Source organism: Ochotona princeps, chromosome 23, assembly GCF_030435755.1.
Source record: "Ochotona princeps isolate mOchPri1 chromosome 23, mOchPri1.hap1, whole genome shotgun sequence".
NCBI lineage: Eukaryota > Metazoa > Chordata > Mammalia > Lagomorpha > Ochotonidae > Ochotona > Ochotona princeps.
This window is the reverse complement of record NC_080854.1, coordinates 37,314,634-37,335,474: the sequence shown is the minus strand read 5'-3', so window position 1 is coordinate 37,335,474 and position 20,841 is coordinate 37,314,634. Positions and strand designations below refer to the sequence as shown.

Sequence of the window (20,841 nt, the reverse complement as noted above, 5' to 3'; positions counted from 1 at the left end):
CCTGCCCACGCAGGCAGTCCCACAAACACCTCACCAGGGTGTCCAGGGAGCCCACTCTCCTTCCCTGGGCCTGACCTGGCTAGCTAAGGTTGCAGGCCATTTGTAAAACACAAACAGGTAAAGACCTCCACCTTGTGGCCATGTGCTAGTACTGCAACATAGGCTTGCAACTCCAAAGGTACAATCTGATACAATATTGAATTGTAGAGGTTAGAGTGGCAGGAAACCAGAGAAAAGGACCCGGGCTGGCACTGTGGTGAACAAGAGTGGCCATTTCTGCAGTGTCTAGCAGGATCCCCCAGGATGGGAAACAGTTAAAAAAAAACTAATTTGGAGCAATCCTCGAACAGTGGCCGACGAAAAGCCCACTGTGGTCTGTACTGCATGTTTATTGTACAGAACGCACAGAAAAGACGGATGCTTGTTACATCTCAACACATTAAAAACAACAGACAATGGCAATCACAGTGAGGTGTCCCACTGTGCGACCTGACAGTGAGGAGCAGGTGGCAGAGGCCTCGGGCACCTCCAAGTTGGCCACAGGAATGGGGAACCTTGACGGAAATTTAGCCGACCCTTGAATTAGAGAAATGACACTTCCGCTTTTCTGCCAATGTCCAAGGACCCGGATTTGAGAGAAGCAGAAGCAGCGCTCGTTCTGTTAGCTTCCGTCACACTGGATTGGATTCATTCAGCACCTGTTCTGTGTAACAGATCACTGTCATTCAGGTGCTGCTCGCGACTTGGATGACGGGACCTCCTAGCAGCATGGTGGCTGCTGGGGGCATCTGAGCCAGGTCAGACTCTGCTTGGGGCGATAGCCCCATCTACCACTGCCAAGTGGTGTGCAAATCTGGGGCTTGCCTGGGCCAGAAAGTATTCCCGCTTCACACCAAATACACTGTGCGGGGTATTCAGCAGCTCAGATCCCCGGATCCACCCACTGCCTTGGGGGGGCAGGTGAGCTTGTCCTCGGGGCTTGAATGGACAGACCTCCCAGCAGCATGGCAGCTGCTGGGGCATCTGAGCCAGGTCGGACTCAATGCTTGGGCCCCTAGCTCCAGCCACTGCTGCCAAGTACAGGGTGAATTCAGGGCTTGCAGGGGCCACAGTGCCAACCAGCACCAAGCTTCAGCAATCTCTTGAGGGGTGGAAACAACTGCCTGGGGACATACATGGATAAGGCCACAGTATATTTACATCAGGAATGAATCCTGAGGGACTCCTCACGACAGGGTCACTGCACTTGCAAGTGGGCAAGGGGACTGAGACCTGGTTGTTCGGAGGGAAAAGACTGAAGGTCTGTGTGGGTTGGGCTAATACACCAGCCCACATGGGAGTCCTGAATAGGGCCCGTCAGCATGGAACATTGCTGACCACCCCCTTGCCAGTCCATGCAAAAGCTAGGGTGGGGGGCCTGTTTAGTGGGCCATATGGGGGAACCACGGGAAAATCCACTAGTGGGTCATAGCTCCCACTGGTGGGCATGTGGTCTAGGCCTGGCAGTTGAGCAGGCTGGGCAAGGTGGCTCCATCCACTGGCAAGCACATGGGTTGGTTTTAGAAGGGGGTGGACTGGGCAGGGCTGAGCAAACCTTAGCTCTCCGGCAAGTGCAGAAACCAGGTTGGAGCGCAGGTCATGCCGAGATAGGCTGTCACACCTACTGGTCTGTATGAACCAGGGATGGGAGCAGACTGCGCAGGGCCAGGACCCAGCACCTGCCAGTGAGAGTTGGGACTGGGAGCTGACCGGGCCAGGTCAGGCTACAGCATCCAAAGGCAAAGGCGAAGATAGGTGAGGAACTATGCCAAGCTGTTCAGAGCAACTGCTGACATATGCCAAGATCTGTGGCTGGGAACAGGCCTGGTTGGAGAGCAAAGAGGATGCCCTGGCTGGATTGTGGTTCCCACTGGTGAGTGCAAAGATCAGAGTGGGTGCTGTTGTCTAGTCTGTGTATGGCTGCAGCATCCCTCTGCACAAATGCAAACTGGGTCTAGAATGTCAGGCTGGGCTAGACTCCAGCACCCACTGGTGCTCATGAGAACCAGGGTAGGTGTAGGACGGGCTAGGTTAGGTCTCTGCCCCTGCTGAGCCATGTGTGAGCTGTGTCTGGGTGTGGAACAGGCTTGGCTGGGCTGCAACATCCAAAAGCAAAAACTAGAATGGGTGAAGGCCAGTCAGGAAAGGTCACTGTTACTGCTAGGACAGGAGGTGGATTAAGAAGGGCTGGCTTCTGGCCCCACCAGAAGTTCTGGTGGAGGAACTTGGGAAACTTCTGTCAGGACAGAGTCCCTGCAGGTGAGCCTAAGAATCACGACAGGGAGCAGCCAGGCCAGCCAGGGAATGGTGCCCACCAGCATACACTCGGAGCAGGTCAGGGGCAAACTAGGCTGGACCAATTCATACCCCCACTGATGAATCTGAGCACCAGAGTGGAGCATGGGTTGGGCTAGGATGGGTCGCAACACAGCCAAGTTCACATGAGGGCCAGGACTGGGGCTGGCTGGGCTAGGCTAGGCCGTAGCCACCACCAGCATGAGTTGGAATTGGGGGTGGGCAAGGCCTGGCGACAGGGCTACAACACCCACTGGCAATTGTTGAAGAGAGGTGGGCCATGCCAGACTGGGCCGCAGAACCCAAGACTAAGGGGGGAGGGGTGAAGCTGGTAGGGGGGCTGCAAGGGGCTCTCCTGCTGGACCAGCACTCCCTCTGAAGAGCCTGAGTTGGGATGGGGGCAAACCAAGCTGGGCAAGCCTACAACACCTGTAGGCCTCATGTGAGCTGGATTAGGGGAAATGCCAGGCTGGGTTGACTGTTCCTACTGGTGCATGCATAAGCCAAAGTGGGTGTGGGCTGCTTGGGCTTTGCTGCAGCATCAGCTGGCACATGCTGGCACGGGAGGGGCGTGGGGAACACATATTCTGTCAAGGTAAACTGCAGAACCTGGAGATCCGGGAGTGGGAGTGGCCAAGTAATTAAACAGTGGGCACCTCCCTCTTGGGTTGTCACTCTGACTGGTGAGCATGGGAACCAGGACTGGGGCAGGCATGGCTAGCCAGTGGCACCCACTGGCATGTGTGTGGGCTGGACAGTGGGGCTGGTTGGGTTAAACTAGGCTTCAATGCCCACTGGCATGTATGAGAGCTGAATGCGATGTGGGACAGGCTGGCCAATCACGGGAACCAGGGCAGGGGGTGAGCCTAGTGGGAGTTAGTGTGGGTTACTCTGACTCCGTGGCCACTCGTACTAGTATATGTGATGGCCAAGTGTGTGGTGGGCAGGATCGGGCTGGGCTGCAACGCCCACTGATTTGTGTAGAAGACAGGGCTGGAAGCAGAACTGATCCAGCAACTGCAAGCACCAGCATGTGCATAAGCTGATGGGGGCGACAGTGCCAGGCCTTGTATTGCCAGGCACACACAAGAATCAGGTCTGGGATCAGCTCAGATGAAGAGATGACATTTCTTTGGGGATCCCCCAACTGAATCACTGGACTCAGAATCCCAACCATGAAGAGAATTGCAGGACCCATGGTCTAACCATGGAGTACATGAGTCAGAGCTGGGCCTCCTCGGTGGCTTAGACGCAGCAGTGGCCAGCATGTCCAGGTGCACATGGGGGATGTGGCAGCACATTGCAGCCTGCAGAAGACACCTGGTACCACGAGAGGCTGGAGGACAGAAGAAAATGATCAACTGCCAGCCAATTGTTGGCAGTGAACATCTGGGAAAATGGACTCTAAGGTGGACTGTCAGCCACTGGATTCTGGAGATTTCACCATGCTGGGGGTGAGTGATGAGACGGACAGTAATTCAGAACTGTTGAACTATTGAAACCTCCTGAGCAGGACTCTCGGAGCATGCCCCATATCGGGGACCCTGGGGTGGTGTGGGTGACTGTCCTCCATCCCAGGAGGCAGAGGTGTTTGGGAGGCTGGGTGTGGCTTCTCCCCTTATCTCCCCCCACCCCCAGACACAGGAAGGAAAAAAAGAGAATGTGAAAATGGTGACCTCACCCACCTTCCTGTGGCCCTGACCCTAATCACCCTAACCAACTATGTAAAAATCATCAAAAATAAACACTAAAAAAAAAAAATCAGCCCAATGGACAGAAAGATTGCTCCTTTGCAGAGGTAACAGGAGGAACCCAGGCTGGCTGGGGAAGGGTTCTATGACTGGTGTTTCAGTGAGGGCGCCAGAGGGAGAGGGCGGCAGGGAGCGGCGCCAGCGCTGCGTTGCAGGGGAGACCGTGTGGCCAGGGAGAGCGTGGCTGTCAGGCACCCCAGAGGCAGGCCTGCCCCCGTGCGCCTGCAGACTTCAGCCTGGTCTCCTGCTCACGCTCCTTGGGCTCTGTAGTCCCCAGTGAGGCGCGGGCTTGCTTTGCTTGGAGGGGTCCAGCAGACCCTTCCATTGTGCAGCAGATGTACGGGCAAGGCGAGGCAGGGGAGGACAATCAGAAGGAAACTCGCTGTTCGGACTGAGCAACAGCCACAGACGCGGTCCACCCCGGGTGCAGGTCGTGGACCTGGAGGCCACGCGGCGAGCCGGGAGCCATGGTCTTCCTCCCCCTGCTGACTCAGGCAGCACTGGGAGCCGTGGTCCTCCCTGCCCGTGCTGGACCGGGAGCTGTAGCCGTCTTTCCCATCCTGGACCAGAAGCCATGGTCTTCCATCCCCTGCCGGACTCAGGCAGCACCAGGAGCCCCGTGGTCCTCCCTCCCCGTGGTCCTCCCTCCCCGTGGTCCCTCCTCCCCGTGGTCCCGTCTCCATGTGGTCTCCCTCCCCGAGATCCTCCCTGCCCGTCCTGGACTCGAGAGGAGGCACCTCCACTCCAGCTTGTCGCCGATCTGGATGCGGGGGTCTTCCCTCGGACAGGCGCCTGCCGAACACGTCACGGGCGGGCCTCTGCGGCGACTTTGGGTGTCTAGGGAGAGCCTGTCGTGAAGCAGGCCGGCCAGAAGGGACGGATCCCTGTCGGCGGATGAGCGGCACGCTGGACTCCCCCGCGGCGGCTGGCCTTGCCGGGACGCGCGTCCTGTGCGCCGCGCCGCGCGGCTCCGCTGCCCGCTGTGTGCAGGCAGCGCGGCGGCCAGCCCTGCGCGCCGGCCGGGGCGGGGCCGGGTCCTGGCTGGCTGGCGTCGCGCCGGGGAGCGGCTCGGTGTCCCAGCGCCAGCTCCGCGGGGACCTCGGTGCACGGATGGCCCTGCGCGGGCCCGGCGGCGAGCGGCCCGGCGGGCGGCGGGGGCGAGGCAGGCCCGCGGCCGGGGGTGCCTGAGCCCGGGGGCGGCACCATGATGCCCGGCGAGACCCACCCGGCGGCGCCCGGGCCGGCGGCTGGGCTCTCGCGGTGTCAGGGCTGCGCCTCCCTGCAGCAGGTGCGGCGCGGGCCGGGGCGCGGGGCGCGGGGCCGGGGCCGGGGGAAGCACGCAGCCCCTCGCCCTCCTCTTCCTCGCTGGGCTCGCGCTGGGAGGAGGCGGCGCGCCTCCCGGCTTGCTTCTCAGGGGAGCGCCTCGGAGGGAGTGCTGCACGTCCAGGGTGACAGGTGCGCCGAGGAGCGGGGCCTCCCGCGGAGCAAGGGGTCCTCACGACCCTTCCCCTGCGTCTGTCGCATGTCACGGACCAGGCCTGGGGTGCGTCGGTCCCACAGCTGAGTTAACATGCGCAGGTCGCCTGTGCTTGCTCGGGTGCCCGGCGGCGGGCTGCACGGCTGCAGGTCCTCCCTGCTTGGGGGAGGCCGGAGTCCACAGAACTCCTTAGCTTTGTCACCCGGAGGTGGCTGGCTCCCCGGGTGTTGCCAGGCACCGTGGAGGACGCCTAGGCGTCGCAGGATGGGGCTGGCCTCTCCAGGTGAGGTGTCTGTGTGCGGGTTCGGGCCGTGGGAGACTGTGCGTTCTGGGAAGAACACGGGGAGGCCGTCGGGATGTGCTGTGGTGTCCTGGCTGCAGTGCGCCTCTTGCAGAGAGCTCAGTGCGGAGAAGGAGTGGCTGGGCAGGTGGAGGGGTGCAGGGAGCGTGTGCAGAGGGCTTCCGCGGTGGCAGGGAGCAGGGGCACCCGGGAGCGTTGGGAACACACCCACCAGTTCGGGTCGGTGTCGGGCCACCCTCAGTTGAGGCTTGCTGACTGGAGTTTACGCTGGATTTCTTGCCAGGTTTGAACTTTGTTGTTTGAAACTTAAAGCCTATTTTCTGCAGACACGCTAACTAAGAAGTTTTTTCTTACTAGGCAAGTGCGTGCTCACGAAATTGTAATTCCTACAAAGATAATGTACATTTCTGGCTAGTGATGTGTTTGTGGCTGGTGTGTACTTTGGGCCTCAAGGAGTCTTCTAGAAGCTCATGAGAGATGTGTGTCAAAAGGAAACTATGGCCAAAGAAACTTCTCTGTTAATTGAATATTTCCAGGGGTTTTGGAGTGTCCTCCCCAGACAGGAGCAGAGAGGCATGGCTTAGGAATGCACTCAAGAACAGGAGGGTACGACTGCCACGGTTGGTGTGACTGTGGAGTGGAAAGGCAGTCGCGGTGGGGGCCCTGGAGCTCTGGGAGCCACAGGAAGGATGCCTTGTGCGCGTTGTGTGAACTGAGGTCTGAAGGTACACGTGCCGTTCAGTAAGAGGGAAGACTCTGGCCGGAGACTTGGAGGGGACAAAGCGTGTGATTGGTGAAGCATGCAGGGAGAGGGACCTGGGGCCGGTCTGTCGGGACACTGAGGCCGCTGGGCTGGCTCTGGTGGGTGAGTGTGCCCAGGGCATAGCTGGATGGGGACAGGTGGCATTCTGCTCCTTCCACACTGTGCCAGAGGAGAGCAGGTGGGGCAGCAGCTGAGGAGACCGCTGGTCTCTGAGAGAGCGCGTAGGCTTTGATTTGCAGTGTGAGTGTAGGGCGTCCAGGGGTAGGCACTGTGGGGTGTCGGAGATGAGGTTACATCAGCGTGTAGTGGCTGGCCTTTCCCAGAGCCGTGTGGAAGTTAGTTACAGAGAGGTCTTCCATCCACAGCTCACTCCCGGGTGCTGGGCCAGCCTGAAGCCAGGACCTTCATCCTGGTCTCCTGTGAGTGGCACAGGCCCAGGCATCTGGGGCATCTCCTGCTGCTTTTCCTGTGCCATTAGCAGGGAGCTGGAGTGGAAGTGGAGCGTGCCGAGAACCGGAAGCCATATGCAATGTTGAATTACAAGTGTTGGCTTGACTGCTGTACCCAAGGCTGGCCCCGAGGACTGGGATTAAAAAAACGTTTTACAAGAAGCAAATTTGAACATAGAGGAAAACTGCCAGGATAATCCCAAGAGAACTCTGCTGTGCTGCGGTTCATGAGTTAGGAGCCTGTGGCCGAGTGTTGTCCTCCGGGTGTGAACTCCGACGTAACCAGCCCGGGCCCTTCACTCCCTGGCGGCGCAGCAGCTCTGCCCGGCTCATAGAGCTGTTCGGATTTTCTAAACTGGCCCCCAAATAGTTTTTTGTTGTTGTTGTTTTTTCTTTCTAGTGGAAGGTTATGTCAGATACATTTTTATTTCTTCGTTCTGTTTCCTTTAAGCTTCATTCATTCGTCTTTTATGTTTGTAAAATTTAAATAGGAGAGCCATGCGTTTCCCAGGAACGCTCAGGCAAGGCCTGGAAGCATCTTGTTATGTTGTTGGGAAGCCTTCAGATCCCCAGGGTGTCCCGTGACGTGCCTCAGGTTCCCAGGACGCCGTAGTGGTTAGACTCTTAGATGTGTGTGCCTGTTACCGGAGAGGAGACAGGACTCAGCAGAGGGAGCAGGCACGTGGGCCAAGCCCACGGGAAGCCAGCTTGTGTTTCTGGACGTCTCTGCCCAGGAGTCACGTTGAGCTGCATTGACCCACATGTTGTGCCAGCCTGTGTGCAGCTGGGAGCTCTTTGGAGACCCAGAGCCCAAGTCGGGGACAGTGTTCAGCACACACCCCCATGGAAGGCTCTGTGAGGGTGAGCAGGTGTTCGGCATAAGCCATGTTGCATGGTCCATGTTACAGTCAGCCACTGTAAGCAGGAAAGTGGAGGGGCAGAGCCCTCCTAGTCTGTTCCTAGATGCCAGCTAAGGGCACGCCTTGAAGCCGTGCCTTCTAAGGAGTGTGCCCTCGGACCTGCCCCCCCTCCCCCGGGCCCTGCCATGGCCAGCCTTAGGAGGCAGGCGTGCTGGCCCAGCCTGCCTGTGAAGCACTCAAGTTGGGCAACTCCTCCTTTCTGTACAGGTGTTGGGTCGCCCTTCAGGTCCATGGAGCGTTGGTTCTGGGATGTTCTTCAGGTACCAAATGCAGTGTGTGCGCGCAAACTGCACTCCGGCTTTCCTGGCCCTGAAGTCCTGTGAGGTCATGGTGATTGCTGATAGGATCTATTCCTCGGTACTACTCCATTGAGGAAATGGCAAGGAAACAAGTCTGTGCCTGCTTAAGACCAGCAGGGTTTTTGTTTCTTTCTCCCTTGAGGCATTTCCTCTGTAGGTGCAGAGGCGTGGCCGCAGCCAGCCACGTGGCTCGATTCACCCCAGCCCTGCTGTCTTGGCATCTGCTTTCGGCACCTGGGCCTCCTGGCTTGCTCCTGGCCAGGCTGTCTGCCCGCTCCTGGCCCACTGTGTCCGAGAATGGGCGTCTGTGGGACTTGTGTTGTGGATCCATACTGTATTGTCTCGAGGGAATACCTAAAGGCAAAAAAAAAAAAAAAAGTGGTGGTTAGAAGATAGGAGAGAGCTGAGCAGTTGCACCCCGAAACCCTCAACTTTCTGAAGGTGGAATTTCAGATCTGTGGATTAGGGGTCTGTGGTCAACTGGCAGAGCCTGTGTAAGGATTCTAAACCCCCTCCCTTCTCGCCAGCCCCCCAAAATCCCTCCGAGTTCTGATACACATTTGACCCTGCGGTCTGGTGAGGTGCACTGGATCCCCGGTGAGCGCCGCAGTGCTGGGATAAACCACAGCTGAGCTCGGCCTGCAGACCTGGCCACATCTGTGTGTGGAGAAGTACGGCGCCCAGAAAGACCCAGCGTGCCCTCTGCCCACGCACACCCTGCCCAGCTTTCACAGCTTTGGGCTCGTCCTGCGTTAGGGTGAATGTTGCGTGGCCTTTGCACCTGCTCGGTGTGGTCCAGCCGCAGCACTTCTGCTCAGAGCTGAGCTGCCCTGTGCCTTGCTGCCTTGTCTTTCACTGTGTGGTTCCCGCTTCCCCTAGTTAGTAGCTGCTCCTGCAGCCCTAGGTGAACATTGCACCCTGAAAATGGCAGTGAGTGCTTACTGCGTGCCAGGGCCTGGGTCGAACACTTGCCTGCTCACCCTAGGGACCCCCAACACCGTGCAGCCATTAGCTTCCTGTGTGCCTCGGTTCCCTGTCTGCCCAAGTAGTGTGGAGGCCAGGGAAGGTTGGTGGAATTTGCCCAAGATCACTCCGCCAGCAGTTGTGGCTCAGGAATTGGAACCCAGATGTGTGGGTCTTAGGGCAGCAGCTTGCGTGCTGTCTGTGGCACAGGACTTGACAGAGCAGCACCTGGAGGCAGGAGGGCAAGGTTAGGGTAACGGAGGACTTGGTTGAGAATAAAGAAAAAGGCGGAATTGGTTCTACTTACAATGCCATTTAAATGCCTAAGCAAACCAAATACGTTCTCTTGGAATTCTCTGCCAGTTCCGCCTAAGCACCCTGGAGCACCCTCTTCCCCGCTGCTGGTCTCTTGGGGGCCGGCCAGCTGCTGTCCTGCGTCTCTCCCCTGTTTGTGCTGCTCTCTGGCAGAAAACAGTCCTTCCCTTGAAACCTCCCTGGGATGGGAGGTCCGACTGGAGATTGTGCTGTTCTGAAAGTATCTGTTGTGCACTTGCCTTGGCGTTCACTTGCCTTCGGGGTGTGCGGAGCTTGCTTCCTGGGGGCCGAGTTCCCAGCTCGTGTTGGTCTGCAGTGTTTCTGAGTCCAGATTCTTGGTATGCACTTTCTCTGGTTCTTTCAGCAACTATGCCTGACTAGTGTTGCCAAAGTTCGCCTTGGAGTTCATTGCCTTTGTGGTATGCAGAGCTTGTCTGGTCGGGTGGGGTTCTCAGCATTGCTTTTGGTCTGCAGCGTCTAATCCCAGATGGTCCGTTTTGGACTTGTTTCATTGGGTTTTTCTCATGGGGTTCTTTCAGTAGCCTTGCCTGACTATAATGTCTTGAAACTGTTTGCTGATATTTCGTGGTCTGAATTTTATTTGAGTGGTGTGATGCCTGCTTTCAGTTTGGGCTCTTCTGTATTCAGCTGTGGGATTGTTTCTTGAAAATCAGGATTTCTTAGCTGTCCCTTTCTCTGGAGCTCTGCCTGTTGCTCTAACACAAGTTGCTTCTTTTGTTTGTTTTGCTTTACTTTCTGGAATGGTTTTTCTAAACTGAAGTCATTTAAGGAAAAAAAATATTTGGAAGGCAGTTACAAAGAGAGAGAGGGAGGGAGAAACAGAGAGGGCTTCCATGGGTTGGTTCACTCCCCAAACGGCTGTAGCAGCTGGAGCGGGGCCGGTGCAGAGGCTGGAGTCCTTCTGTTCTCCCATGTGAGTGTGGAGCCCACACGCCCAGGCCAGCTCCTGCTGCCTCCCATGTGCCTTAGCGTGGAGCCACACTGGAAGTGGAGCAGCCGAACTCCAGCTGGTGCCCCTGGACGCCTGTCTCAGAGAAGGTGCGTCTCCATTCAGGCGTGCTGTCTTTGAGAGTTAATGCAGAGAAGCAGGTGACCGGAATGTGCGATGTTTCTGTTTACTCATCCCCTGGCAGTTGGTTGAGCAGCCCTGCCGCGATTGATCAGAGGCAAGCCCAGCCCTCCGTGGGCAGGCAGGGGATGCTCTCCCCGAGGCTGGCGGGGAGCTGGAGGTGGGCAGTGCCCTCCATGGCTGAGTGCTGCCCACCACACTCGCCCTGCCTCACAGCTGCTGGGGGGTTTGCAGTTTGTTCTTGATTTTCACTGTTGCTGGTTGTTTTTGAGTTTTAAATCTGTACTTGAATCTCATTTCCAGTTGACTTTTATCTTGTCCTCATCATTAAGGATTTTGCCCTTTTGAAGGAAATTCCTTGGATTGTGCTTCAGCTGGCTTGAGGCGTGCATAAAAGCGCAGGCATACCTCCATCTTTCGGCCCAGATACCACGGCTGTGGATCTAGCGGAACCCAGGACAGCCTCATTTGAACCTAATCAGACTTGCAAGGACCTGCTTGTTTTTAAAATTTGTTTTGAAGAGAAAGAAGAAACAGACATGGAAAATCCCCCCTTCCCCTTGGTTCACTCTCCCACTGTTTGTAGCAGTCAAGGCCAGGCTAAGCCAAAGCCAGAGCCAGAGCCAAAAGCTCAGGCGAGCTCTCCAGCTTGGGCAGCCGGCACTCAGGCGCATGTGCACTCAACAGCTGCTTCCCGGAGTATGCCAGCAGGAAACTGGAACGGGAACCCAGGGCTGCAGTGGGACAGAGCATCCTGGGAGATACCGTGGAACGGGAACCCAGGGCTGCAGTGGGACAGAGCATCCTGGGAGATACCGTGGAACAACGGGAACCCAGGGCTGCAGTGTGACAGAGCATCCTAGGAGATACCGTGGAACAGGAACCCAGGGCTGCAGTGTGACAGAGCATCCTAGGAGATACCGTGGAACAGGAACCCAGGGCTGCAGTGTGGGACAGAGCATCCTGGGAGATACCGTGGAACGGGAACCCAGGGCTGCAGTGTGACAGAGCATCCTAGGAGATACCGTGGAACAGGAACCCAGGGCTGCAGTGTGACAGAGCATCCTAGGAGATACCGTGGAACAGGAACCCAGGGCTGCAGTGTGGGACAGAGCATCCTGGGAGATACCGTGGAACGGGAACCCAGGGCTGCAGTGTGACAGAGCATCCTAGGAGATACCGTGGAACAGGAACCCAGGGCTGCAGTGTGACAGAGCATCCTAGGAGATACCGTGGAACAGGAACCCAGGGCTGCAGTGTGGGACCGAGCATCCTGGGAGATACCGTGGAACAGGAACCCAGGGCTGCAGTGGGACAGAACATCCTGGGAGATACCGTGGAACAACGGGAACCCAGGGCTGCAGTGTGACAGAACATCCTGGGAGATACCGTGGAACAACGGGAACCCAGGGCTGCAGCGTGGGACAGAGCATCCTAGGAGATACTGTGGAACGGGAACCCAGGGCTGCAGCGTGGGACAGAGCATCCTAGGAGATACCGTGGAACGGGAACCCAGGGCTGCAGTGTGACAGAACATCCTGGGAGATACCGTGGAACGGGAACCCAGGGCTGCAGTGTGACAGAGCATCCTAGGAGATACCGTGGAACGGGAACCCAGGGCTGCAGTGTGGGACAGAGCATCCTGGGAGATACCGTGAAACAACGGGAACCCAGGGCTGCAGTGTGACAGAGCATCCTGGGAGATACCGTGGAACGGGAACCCAGGGCTGCAGTGTGGGACAGAGCATCCTAGGAGATACCGTGAAACAACGGGAACCCAGGGCTGCAGTGTGACAGAGCATCCTGGGAGATACCGTGGAACTTCTGCCCCACGTGCCTGGCCCTCCAAAACCCTGTTTCCAGCCACGTCATTCAGAGTCCTGGATTTGGTGTTTGGCCTGTCTTGGAGGGGTGAGAGTTAACCTGTAACAGACTAGCAAAGATCCCCATGCCCGAGAGGTGTTCATGTTTTACCTCTTCCTCTACTGTTCATTGAAGAAGATATCCCATCTTATGAACCATGTTTAATGGCGGGAAGAATATTGGAAGTAGTGCCACAGAAGTATAAACATGTCTGTTACGAATCTAGATAAGAGGAAGAAGCCTAGCAGGATAGTGGAAGTAACCCATCAGTGCGTCTGAGCAGTTAAGACACGCCTGTGTTTCTGCATTAGAAACCTCTTGTCGGACTTGCTATGATACAGCATCCCGTATGTGAGTGCTTTGTTTCTGATTCGGCTTCCTGCTGGGGAAAGTGGCAGTTGATAACCCAAGGGCTTGGGCCCCCGGCGTGCGTATGGGAGGCCAGGTTGGGGCTCCTGGATGCTGCTTTTGGCCTGACCAACCCAGATCTGGTTGTTGGTGCTATCTGGGGAATAAACTAGCAGGTGGGATCTCTCTCTCTCTCTTTCTCTTTTTTTCTCTCTCTCTGTTGCTCTGCCTTCCCAATAAATACATCTTTTTAAAACAGCAAATACTGACATCCACTATAATTTTGTTTTTAAAGATTTATTTTATTTTTATTACAAAGTCAGATATACTGAGAGGAGGAGAGATAGAGAGGAAGTGGAGCTGCCGGGATTAGAACCAGCGGCCATATGGGATCAAGGCGAGGACTTTAGCCACTAGGCCACGCCGCCGAGCCCCATCCACTATAATTAATTATAAAAGGAGCAAAGTACAGGTTTAAACTACATAGAGGCATAAATTTGTTTAATACTTATACATGATAAAATGTTTTAGCAGATTGTAAATCTCAATCAAAAACCTGGAGCAGACAAACTTAATTCTGCTTGAAGACAAATACACCTGTTGTCACTCGGGCTGTTTACGGTTATGCTGGGGTCTTAGTACAGGGCGAAGAGGGCAGGTGAGCAAAGGGAGTATAAAATGAAATTGTTTCCAGTGGGTGTTAGAGTTACTGACATAGACCAGGTAATCCACGGTTACCAGTGGGTATTAGAGTTACTGACATAGACCAGGTAATCCACAGGTTTCCAGTGGGTGTTAGAGTTACTGACATAGACCAGGTAATCCACGGGTTACCAGTGGGTGTTAGAGTTACTGACATAGACCAGGTAATCCACAGATGAATTACTTAACATTGCTGGACTTTGTCGGGTTTTTTTTAGGCCTTAGGTACCCATGTCCGTAAGTAAACTTGTTGAACCAGGGAGGTTACCATAATCAATGGACAGAAGTTAAGATTCCGGAACACGTGTGAGATGAAGCAGTGAGGGTGTGGAGACGGCACCTGCTGGTGGTCGCAGCAGTCTGACCAGGAGTGTGGGGAACAAACTGTCACGTTTGCTCCATGCGCACACACACAGTGCCAAACTCTGCCACCTGTCACATGAATTCGGTTTTCTTTTCATCCTTTCAGGTACTTTTATTCCAGTGTAGTGGATGAAAAATGCATTTAGTCTTTACGTTTTTCTGATGCCAAAATGTGGTCTGTTTTTAATCTTTAATGTCCATTCTGGATTCTTCCGTTGATATACTGTACTCCTTTACTACTTTCCTCTGATTGTAAATTTGCCTTTTAATAATTTACTCATTAAGTTGTTTGTATGTTAGGAATTTATTATCTCCTGTATTTTATACATGGTAGCTCCAAGACTCATATCTTTTACTGTTAAAAATTTTACATTTTGATGCCAGGTGTGTGTCCGTACATTCATGCACTGGTGTACAATTTCTGCCTTGAAGTTATTAAGAGATGTCCTGTATTTTGCTTAGTAGCGTTAAAGCTTTGTTTACACTGTGGTCTATGCAGAACTGACTGCAGCAAAGCACAAGATTGGTTTTAAGTTTGGAAATTCCATACACTGCTGCTCCAACCAGTCATTTATCACAACCAGGCTGCATCATACTATACCTGAGAATAAGTTCCAGAAGAACTAAAGGTATAGGTTTACACAACAGGCATCAGAGAGCAAGAACAGCATATAGAGCCGGCCTTGAATTCTGTCCTCCTTGCGTGCCATGAAACCGTGGTGGCATGCATGTCTAAGATGTCTGTGTGCCATTGTAATGATGAGCGTCATACGACGTCACTACTTCCCAAGTATTCTGTTCAGAAGTGTGACCCTGTCCACAAGCAGCAAGCTGGTGAGAAGGTGAAGCACCAGAAGTGGTCAGGAGCGCTTAGCCACCCTTGTCCTGAAGGCTGCCAGAGCTTGTTGGAGATCACGGTTGTCGCGGGGGAAGGCCTGCTTAGCTCAGCTCGTGTGGCCTGACACGCGGCGGCAGCGCTGTGTGGGCTGGGCCGGACAGTCTGGGCCTGCTGCTGAGGGCTGACACGGCCACAGTGCCCTTCCAGAGCAGACGGTACATCCGGTACATCCGGGCTCATGTACATGACTGTAACAGTGCTGAAAGGTCCCCGGAATTTTAGGAGTAACCATTTTTGATTGCTGGTAGGATTATAAGAGAACTTGCATTTTTTGCTTTGTATACATGCATTTTAATATGTAGCTTTTTGTCTTTGTAGACATTGTAATAAGTGCAGAGCAAGTGTGGATTATGATAAAGACTGATTACTGTAACTGTCAAAATTAATTGATTTACCTAGGAAAGAGTCTTGAGAAGATCAGTGAGTATGAAATGATTGTACTGCCTGGGAAAGGCTACTGCGGTGCTGTGTCCAGTTGTGTTGTTTCTGAAGCGTCTGCTGATGAAAAAGGAGATGCTGAAAAAACAGGAAGCCGTTGTAGGAAAGCAAGCGGGGTGCAGTACTGACAGGCTGGTAGGCCACGCGCTGCTGGCGGCCCGCGTGGGTGGCTCACGTCCCGGCTGCCCCCTTCTGGTCCAGCTCCCTCTTGATGGCCTGGGAAAAGCAGCGGAAGATGGCCCAAGTGCCTGGACACCTGCTGGTCTCCTGGGGGACCTGGAAGAAGTGCTCTGAGGATCCGGGTCATCTCCCTCGCCTCCCTGCCTCCTCCTCTCCCCACCTCCCTCTCCCTGTAACCGTTGCAAATGCGTTAACAAACCTGAAAAACACAGCAGAACATCAGTGTGTGAGTCGTCGGGGTATTAAACACAGCCCATGGTGCTCGGTGCGATTGGTGGTGGGTCCCTGTGACGTAACAGATCCTGGACCTGGCGTGTTGGTTTTCATTTCAGTGTTGGCCTCGTTTCACCATTCCTGTTTGTCTCCTGCAGCGATTGTTTTAGTTATTTCGCTGGCATTTTGTGTAACTGTTATGTTTGTCTTCTGAGATGCCGTATACCCTTTCAGAAATGACAGTGTGAAGGTTGAGGATAGTAATTGGTGAAATTCAGTAGTTTATTCTTACTGGCTGCGTGTGAAGTAGCTTCAGCTGCCTTACTGGCAAAGGATTGTTGGTCGCGGAGCGTCAGACGTGGGTAGCATGGGCTGGAACCAAGACACATGTGTTTACGTGCAGTATAAATAAGAGTTTATTGAAGTTAATTACATGTGGTAAAAAAATAGCTGATTGTAGCTTTTTTTTCTTTCAGAACTTGAATGAGTATGTTGATGCATTAATTACCTTGAAACAGAAAATCATCAATACGGAGTAAGTACACGTGCATGTGTTTGGCATAACTACCCGGCCTGGAGCCTGTGTCAGCCGTGGGCATGGGCCGAGGGGGAGCCTGTGTCAGCCGGGGCCGAGGGGGAGCCTGTGTCGGCGATGGGCCGAGGGAGAGCCTGTGTCGGCGATGGGCCAAGGGAGAGCCTGTGTAGGCCGTGGGCTGAGGGGGGAGCCTGTGTTGGCCGTGGGCATGGGCCGAGGGGGAGCCCGTGTCGGCCGTGGGCCGAGGGGGAGCCTGTGTCAGCCAGGGGCCGTGGGCCGAGGGGGGAGCCTGTGTCAGCCGGGGGCCGAGGGGAAGCTGGAGTTTGTCCCCTGGATGCCTGTTGGGGTCAGGTGCTGAGTGTAATAAACTGGCAGCAGCTTGAACCTCTTGGTGGTGGTGGCGCACAGATCTTTGGGATAAATCTTGTGCATTACTAGAAAGTTTTTTGCGAAGTTGGAATTTTTTAGAAACTATTTTTCTGCATTTAAACCCTTAGTTTGGGACCGGACCTGAAATGTCCTCACAGTATTTGATATTTTATAGCATTTCATAGTATTTCTATGGAATTAAGCTGGATTTCCTATTTTAAAATTTCTGCAGTAGTGTTGTGACCCTGCAGGGTGTTACTCAGAAAGGGCTATAAAAAGGCCGTGGTGAGTGCTGGGGGAGGGTCAGGGAGCTTGTGTCGGCTTGGCAAACGTTCATTTCAGGGAACCGGGGGAGGGCGGCCGCTCTGCAGGACCTGAAACATGGATTTATCAAAGTATGTGTTCTGGATAAGAAAGTAACCTCATTAATCTTTCCTTTATTATAGTAATCTGTTAACGGAATATCAGAAGAAATGTGATGATATCCTTTTTCTTGCTTTTGCTTTTGAATTTTGGTCTGAAATTGATGTAACCCCTGAGGAAATGTGAGAATTGTTTGTAGTCATCTTTTGGAAGGCCATCTTTTGGAGCACAGCTCAATAGCACAAGAAGAAATAGCCAGCACCGCTAGTGTTGGCAAAGGCAGCGGGAAGATGAGGCCATCGGGCAGCTCGGATTTTGATCTGGGACACGAATTTCTTCAGCTTGCCTCCGAGGTGGACTTTTCCCATTGTGGGATGTGTGTCCCTTGCGCTTAAGGCTCTCTGTAACTGGTGATGCTGTCTGAATGTTAGCTTTTCTCTGCTGTAGCTGTACCAGGAGAGCATTTACAGTGTTGGGAAATTGACTTAAATTCTTTTTGATTTGTAAAAAAATGACATGTATGTCCACAACAGTACAGAGAAAGAATAGCTCCATATTCCCCGTTCTTGGGCATCTAGTTGCCTTTCATTCAGTAAACCTGGGAGTTTGTGTCTGGTTAGGTGTTTTTCACCGAGGGAAAAAGGTACAGTGATCATGCTCTCCTTACTTGAGTTCTTCCTCTTGGAAATGAAAAGCCGCTCCTCCGCATGCGGTCCGTGTTCCGTCTGTGGGAGCTCGGCTTCGTGTGCGGGCTGTGCGGTCCTGTTGCCGGTGCACCCCCGTCACGCGTGGTCCCTGAGTGGTGTGTCAGTGCGTCATTCTAAATTCCTGGAATGAGAACAACAAATGGAAACAGTGTTAGTGAGATTGAGTTTGAACATCTGAATGTGTACGCCCCGGATGGGCTGTTAAACCTCAAGTGGAACTGTCAGTTCTTTGAACATCTGAATGTGTACGCCCCGGATGGGCTGTTAAACCTCAAGTGGAACTGTCAGTTCTTTGAACTATAAATGCATATTATTGTAGTGCACTAAGCATTTAGTGTATATTAAAGTGCTTTAGGAACAGCTACCTTTAGATAGCTAAGTGCTGATCATGTTACGTCAGAGAGCTGCCATAAACTTTTTGAAGTAATTATGGCAGGTGAGCTGGCACTGAAGTTGTTTTTGCAAATTGGCCATAGAAAATTTCAATAAAAATTATCAGTAATTTTTTCAAGAGAATAGAATGTTACTCTTGAATTCCACAGGTTGAGTCTGTAGTATAATATACAGCTTCAGGTTCAACTACTGTTACTGAGTTTGCTCATTTGATTTGCTTACGGCCTGTCTTTGAGAGGCAGCTTGCCGTCTGCTGGGTGGCTCCCCGGGCCTGCGGTGCTCGGGGCTTCCAAGCAGAGTGGGGCTGTTCTGAAACGTTAACAGTGTGCCAGTAACTCAGTCCCGACAGTCTCCTGGGATAGCTAGAACCTCGGGTATTGTCTTCTAGACGCGTGATTTTGCCTGCGGTCTGTTAAGCAAAATGATTACATTGTAGAGTGAGTTTTATCTTGAGCTGACGGAAGAATCTTTAACAAGTGTCACAGCTGCAGTTTGCACGAAGGTGAGCCGATTTTGCTATTGCCTGGGTTGTGACCTCTGCTGGAAGGGTGGGTCTGGGAAAGGGGTCGATCAGGGCAGACTCCACACAGTCCTGAACGTGGCTTTGTGCTCAGTCATGAAAGAGCTGCACTTATTTAATCGTTAGATTGTTCAGGTTTGAGGCTCGTGTCTTCAGTGACCAGTGTGGCTTTGCTTCTTAGCTGTTTACTGATGACACTGTTACCAAGAGGAATTCCTTTCTTGTTAGTGTCAGCGTGTTGATGTAGTTGTTTATCCCATGTTATTTTTTTAACTGAATAGTCCTTTATTTATTTATTTATTTATTTATTTATTTTTATTGAAAAGGCAGATTTACAGAGAGAAGGAGAGATAGGAAGATCTTCTGTGCCCTGGTTCAGTCCCCAGATGGCTGCAGTGGTGGGAGCTGAGCCAATCCACAGTCAAGAGCTTCTGGGTCTCCCACGCAGGTGCATGGTCCCAGCACTTTGGACCATCCTCCCGTGTTCTTGCGGGCTACAGCAGGGAGTTGGATCGAAAGTAGAGCAGCCGGGACACAAACTGGCTCCCATATCAGATGCTGACGCTTGCAGGCGGAGGATTAGCCAATAGAGCCACCGTGCTGGTCCCTGCCTCGTGTTGTTTCAAACAGTTCGGAGTAGGCTCACTTAGAAGGTTAGCAGTGCGTCATGCTCTGGTTACATTGATCACCTGCAGGAAGGTGGGAGGATTGTGACAGGGAGGGGTTTACAGTTCCGGAAGCCACGCTGTCCAGCTGTTGCCCTCTGTGCCCCAGCAGGTTGAGGATTGTGACAGGGAGGGATTTACAGTTCCAGAAGCCACGCTGTCCAGCTGTGCCCTCTGTGCCCCAGCAGGTTGAGGATCTGCTGGACGTGGTTTTCAGGTTGGATCTTGGTTGCTTTTGTTACAAACAGGCTTATGCCTTAGAAATGGGGGAGTGAGTCCGGAAGGTCTCAGCGCATGGGCTTCCGGATTCCGTGTGTCACGCTGTGTACGCCTTGTCCGCTTCTAGAGAAAACAGTACGCTGCATCACCGGGTGGAGCAGATGCTTCAGAAGATCTCTCCTCTGCAGAAGTGTCAGGAAGAACTGGGCTCCCTGAAGGCAGAGCTGGAGGAGAAGAAGGTGCGTGAACTCACTGCAGCGCCCGCTCAGGACGGGAGGGCTGGCTGTGTGCTCCAGGGCAGAGATGCGGGCGGGAGCTGCGCCTGCGCGGCTGCTCGCGCGCCCTGAACGGCCTGCCCTAGTGCCTGCTGCAAGCCAATGTCTGTGTGGTTGTCTAGTTTTAGCTGTCTTGCATTAAATGCCTTTTGTACTTTTGTGTGTTTTGTTTTTCTGGTTGTGTGTGTGTGTGTTTCGATGTTAAAATCCAAGTTTAAAACTAGGGGAACTATTGGTGTGAAAGAGGAGGGAAAGAACTCGACTTCTCCCGTGTCCCTGGGCGTGGCCTGGCCAGCGCAGAGGTTAGAAGCTTCGGCCCTGCTCTGTTCCGCTGGGATGTGCTTAGCAGTGCTGTGTGGAGCAGCACTGGCGTGCTGGAGCCGGAGCCCTGGCGCCCTCCTTGCTTCGATCTGGAGAGGTGCTGACAGTGCTGCTCTGTGTGCCCGTTGTCCCTGGGAGGCACCCAGAGCCAAGCCTGTCGAGGAGGTGTCTCAGGCTGGGTCAGGAAACAGGGAGGTCACAGGTCGTATTTCCTGACGTGACCGCACTGAGACAGGATTGAGAGAAGGGGCCACCTGGGACTCTCCCTGGAGGAGTTCTCCTTTGCAGGCGCAAATTGCAGTAAAACCGTTCTTTGAGAAATGCATACATTTACTCTTTACAGAAATCTTAGTGGGGAAGCCATGATTCTCACGCGCGGAAGTCCCTGCAGTCCGTGGGACCGTTGTGGGCACCCAGCGTCTCCCCCTCTGCTTTTTGACAACATGGCTGCCTCCAGGTCTCCCTGCTGTGCTGCCAGGACTGCCCGGACGTGGTCTGCTGTCTTATGTGTCTCAGCATTGCTTGTGGATTTCCTTATATGTGGAAATGACCGATATATTTCACTACGGAGTACAAACTAAGCTGAAAATCACAGCGTTTGGCTGTGTCTAGCCCTGACTGCATAATCTCCTCAGCCTTGCCCGAAAGAACCGGAACATTGGAGACAGACCTGCAGGTGTACCCTCATGAGCCACTTTGTCACTGCGACTTTGCCAAACTGTTTCTCAGACTCCTCATTTGTAAAAAAGGGGACAGTAAAGATTCAGGAGCGAGGCCCCGCAGGCTGTGCTGTGACGTAGTCCTCAT

The 20,841-nt window shown here is 53.8% G+C and overlaps 1 protein-coding gene across 1 annotated transcript in view; it reads left to right on the top strand.

Annotated features, from left to right (window-relative positions):
* Positions 1-5,132: 5,132 nt before the first annotated feature.
* ICE1 (interactor of little elongation complex ELL subunit 1) overlaps positions 5,133-20,841 on the top strand; it is a 46,274-nt gene continuing 30,565 nt past the window's right edge. The window contains exons 1-5 of the mRNA XM_058680097.1: positions 5,133-5,373; positions 16,144-16,202; positions 17,018-17,046; positions 18,512-18,536; positions 19,566-19,677. Of these exons, the coding sequence (XP_058536080.1) occupies positions 5,290-5,373; positions 16,144-16,202; positions 17,018-17,046; positions 18,512-18,536; positions 19,566-19,677 (309 nt within the window). The 5' untranslated portion in view covers positions 5,133-5,289. The remainder of the gene's footprint in view (positions 5,374-16,143; positions 16,203-17,017; positions 17,047-18,511; positions 18,537-19,565; positions 19,678-20,841) is intronic.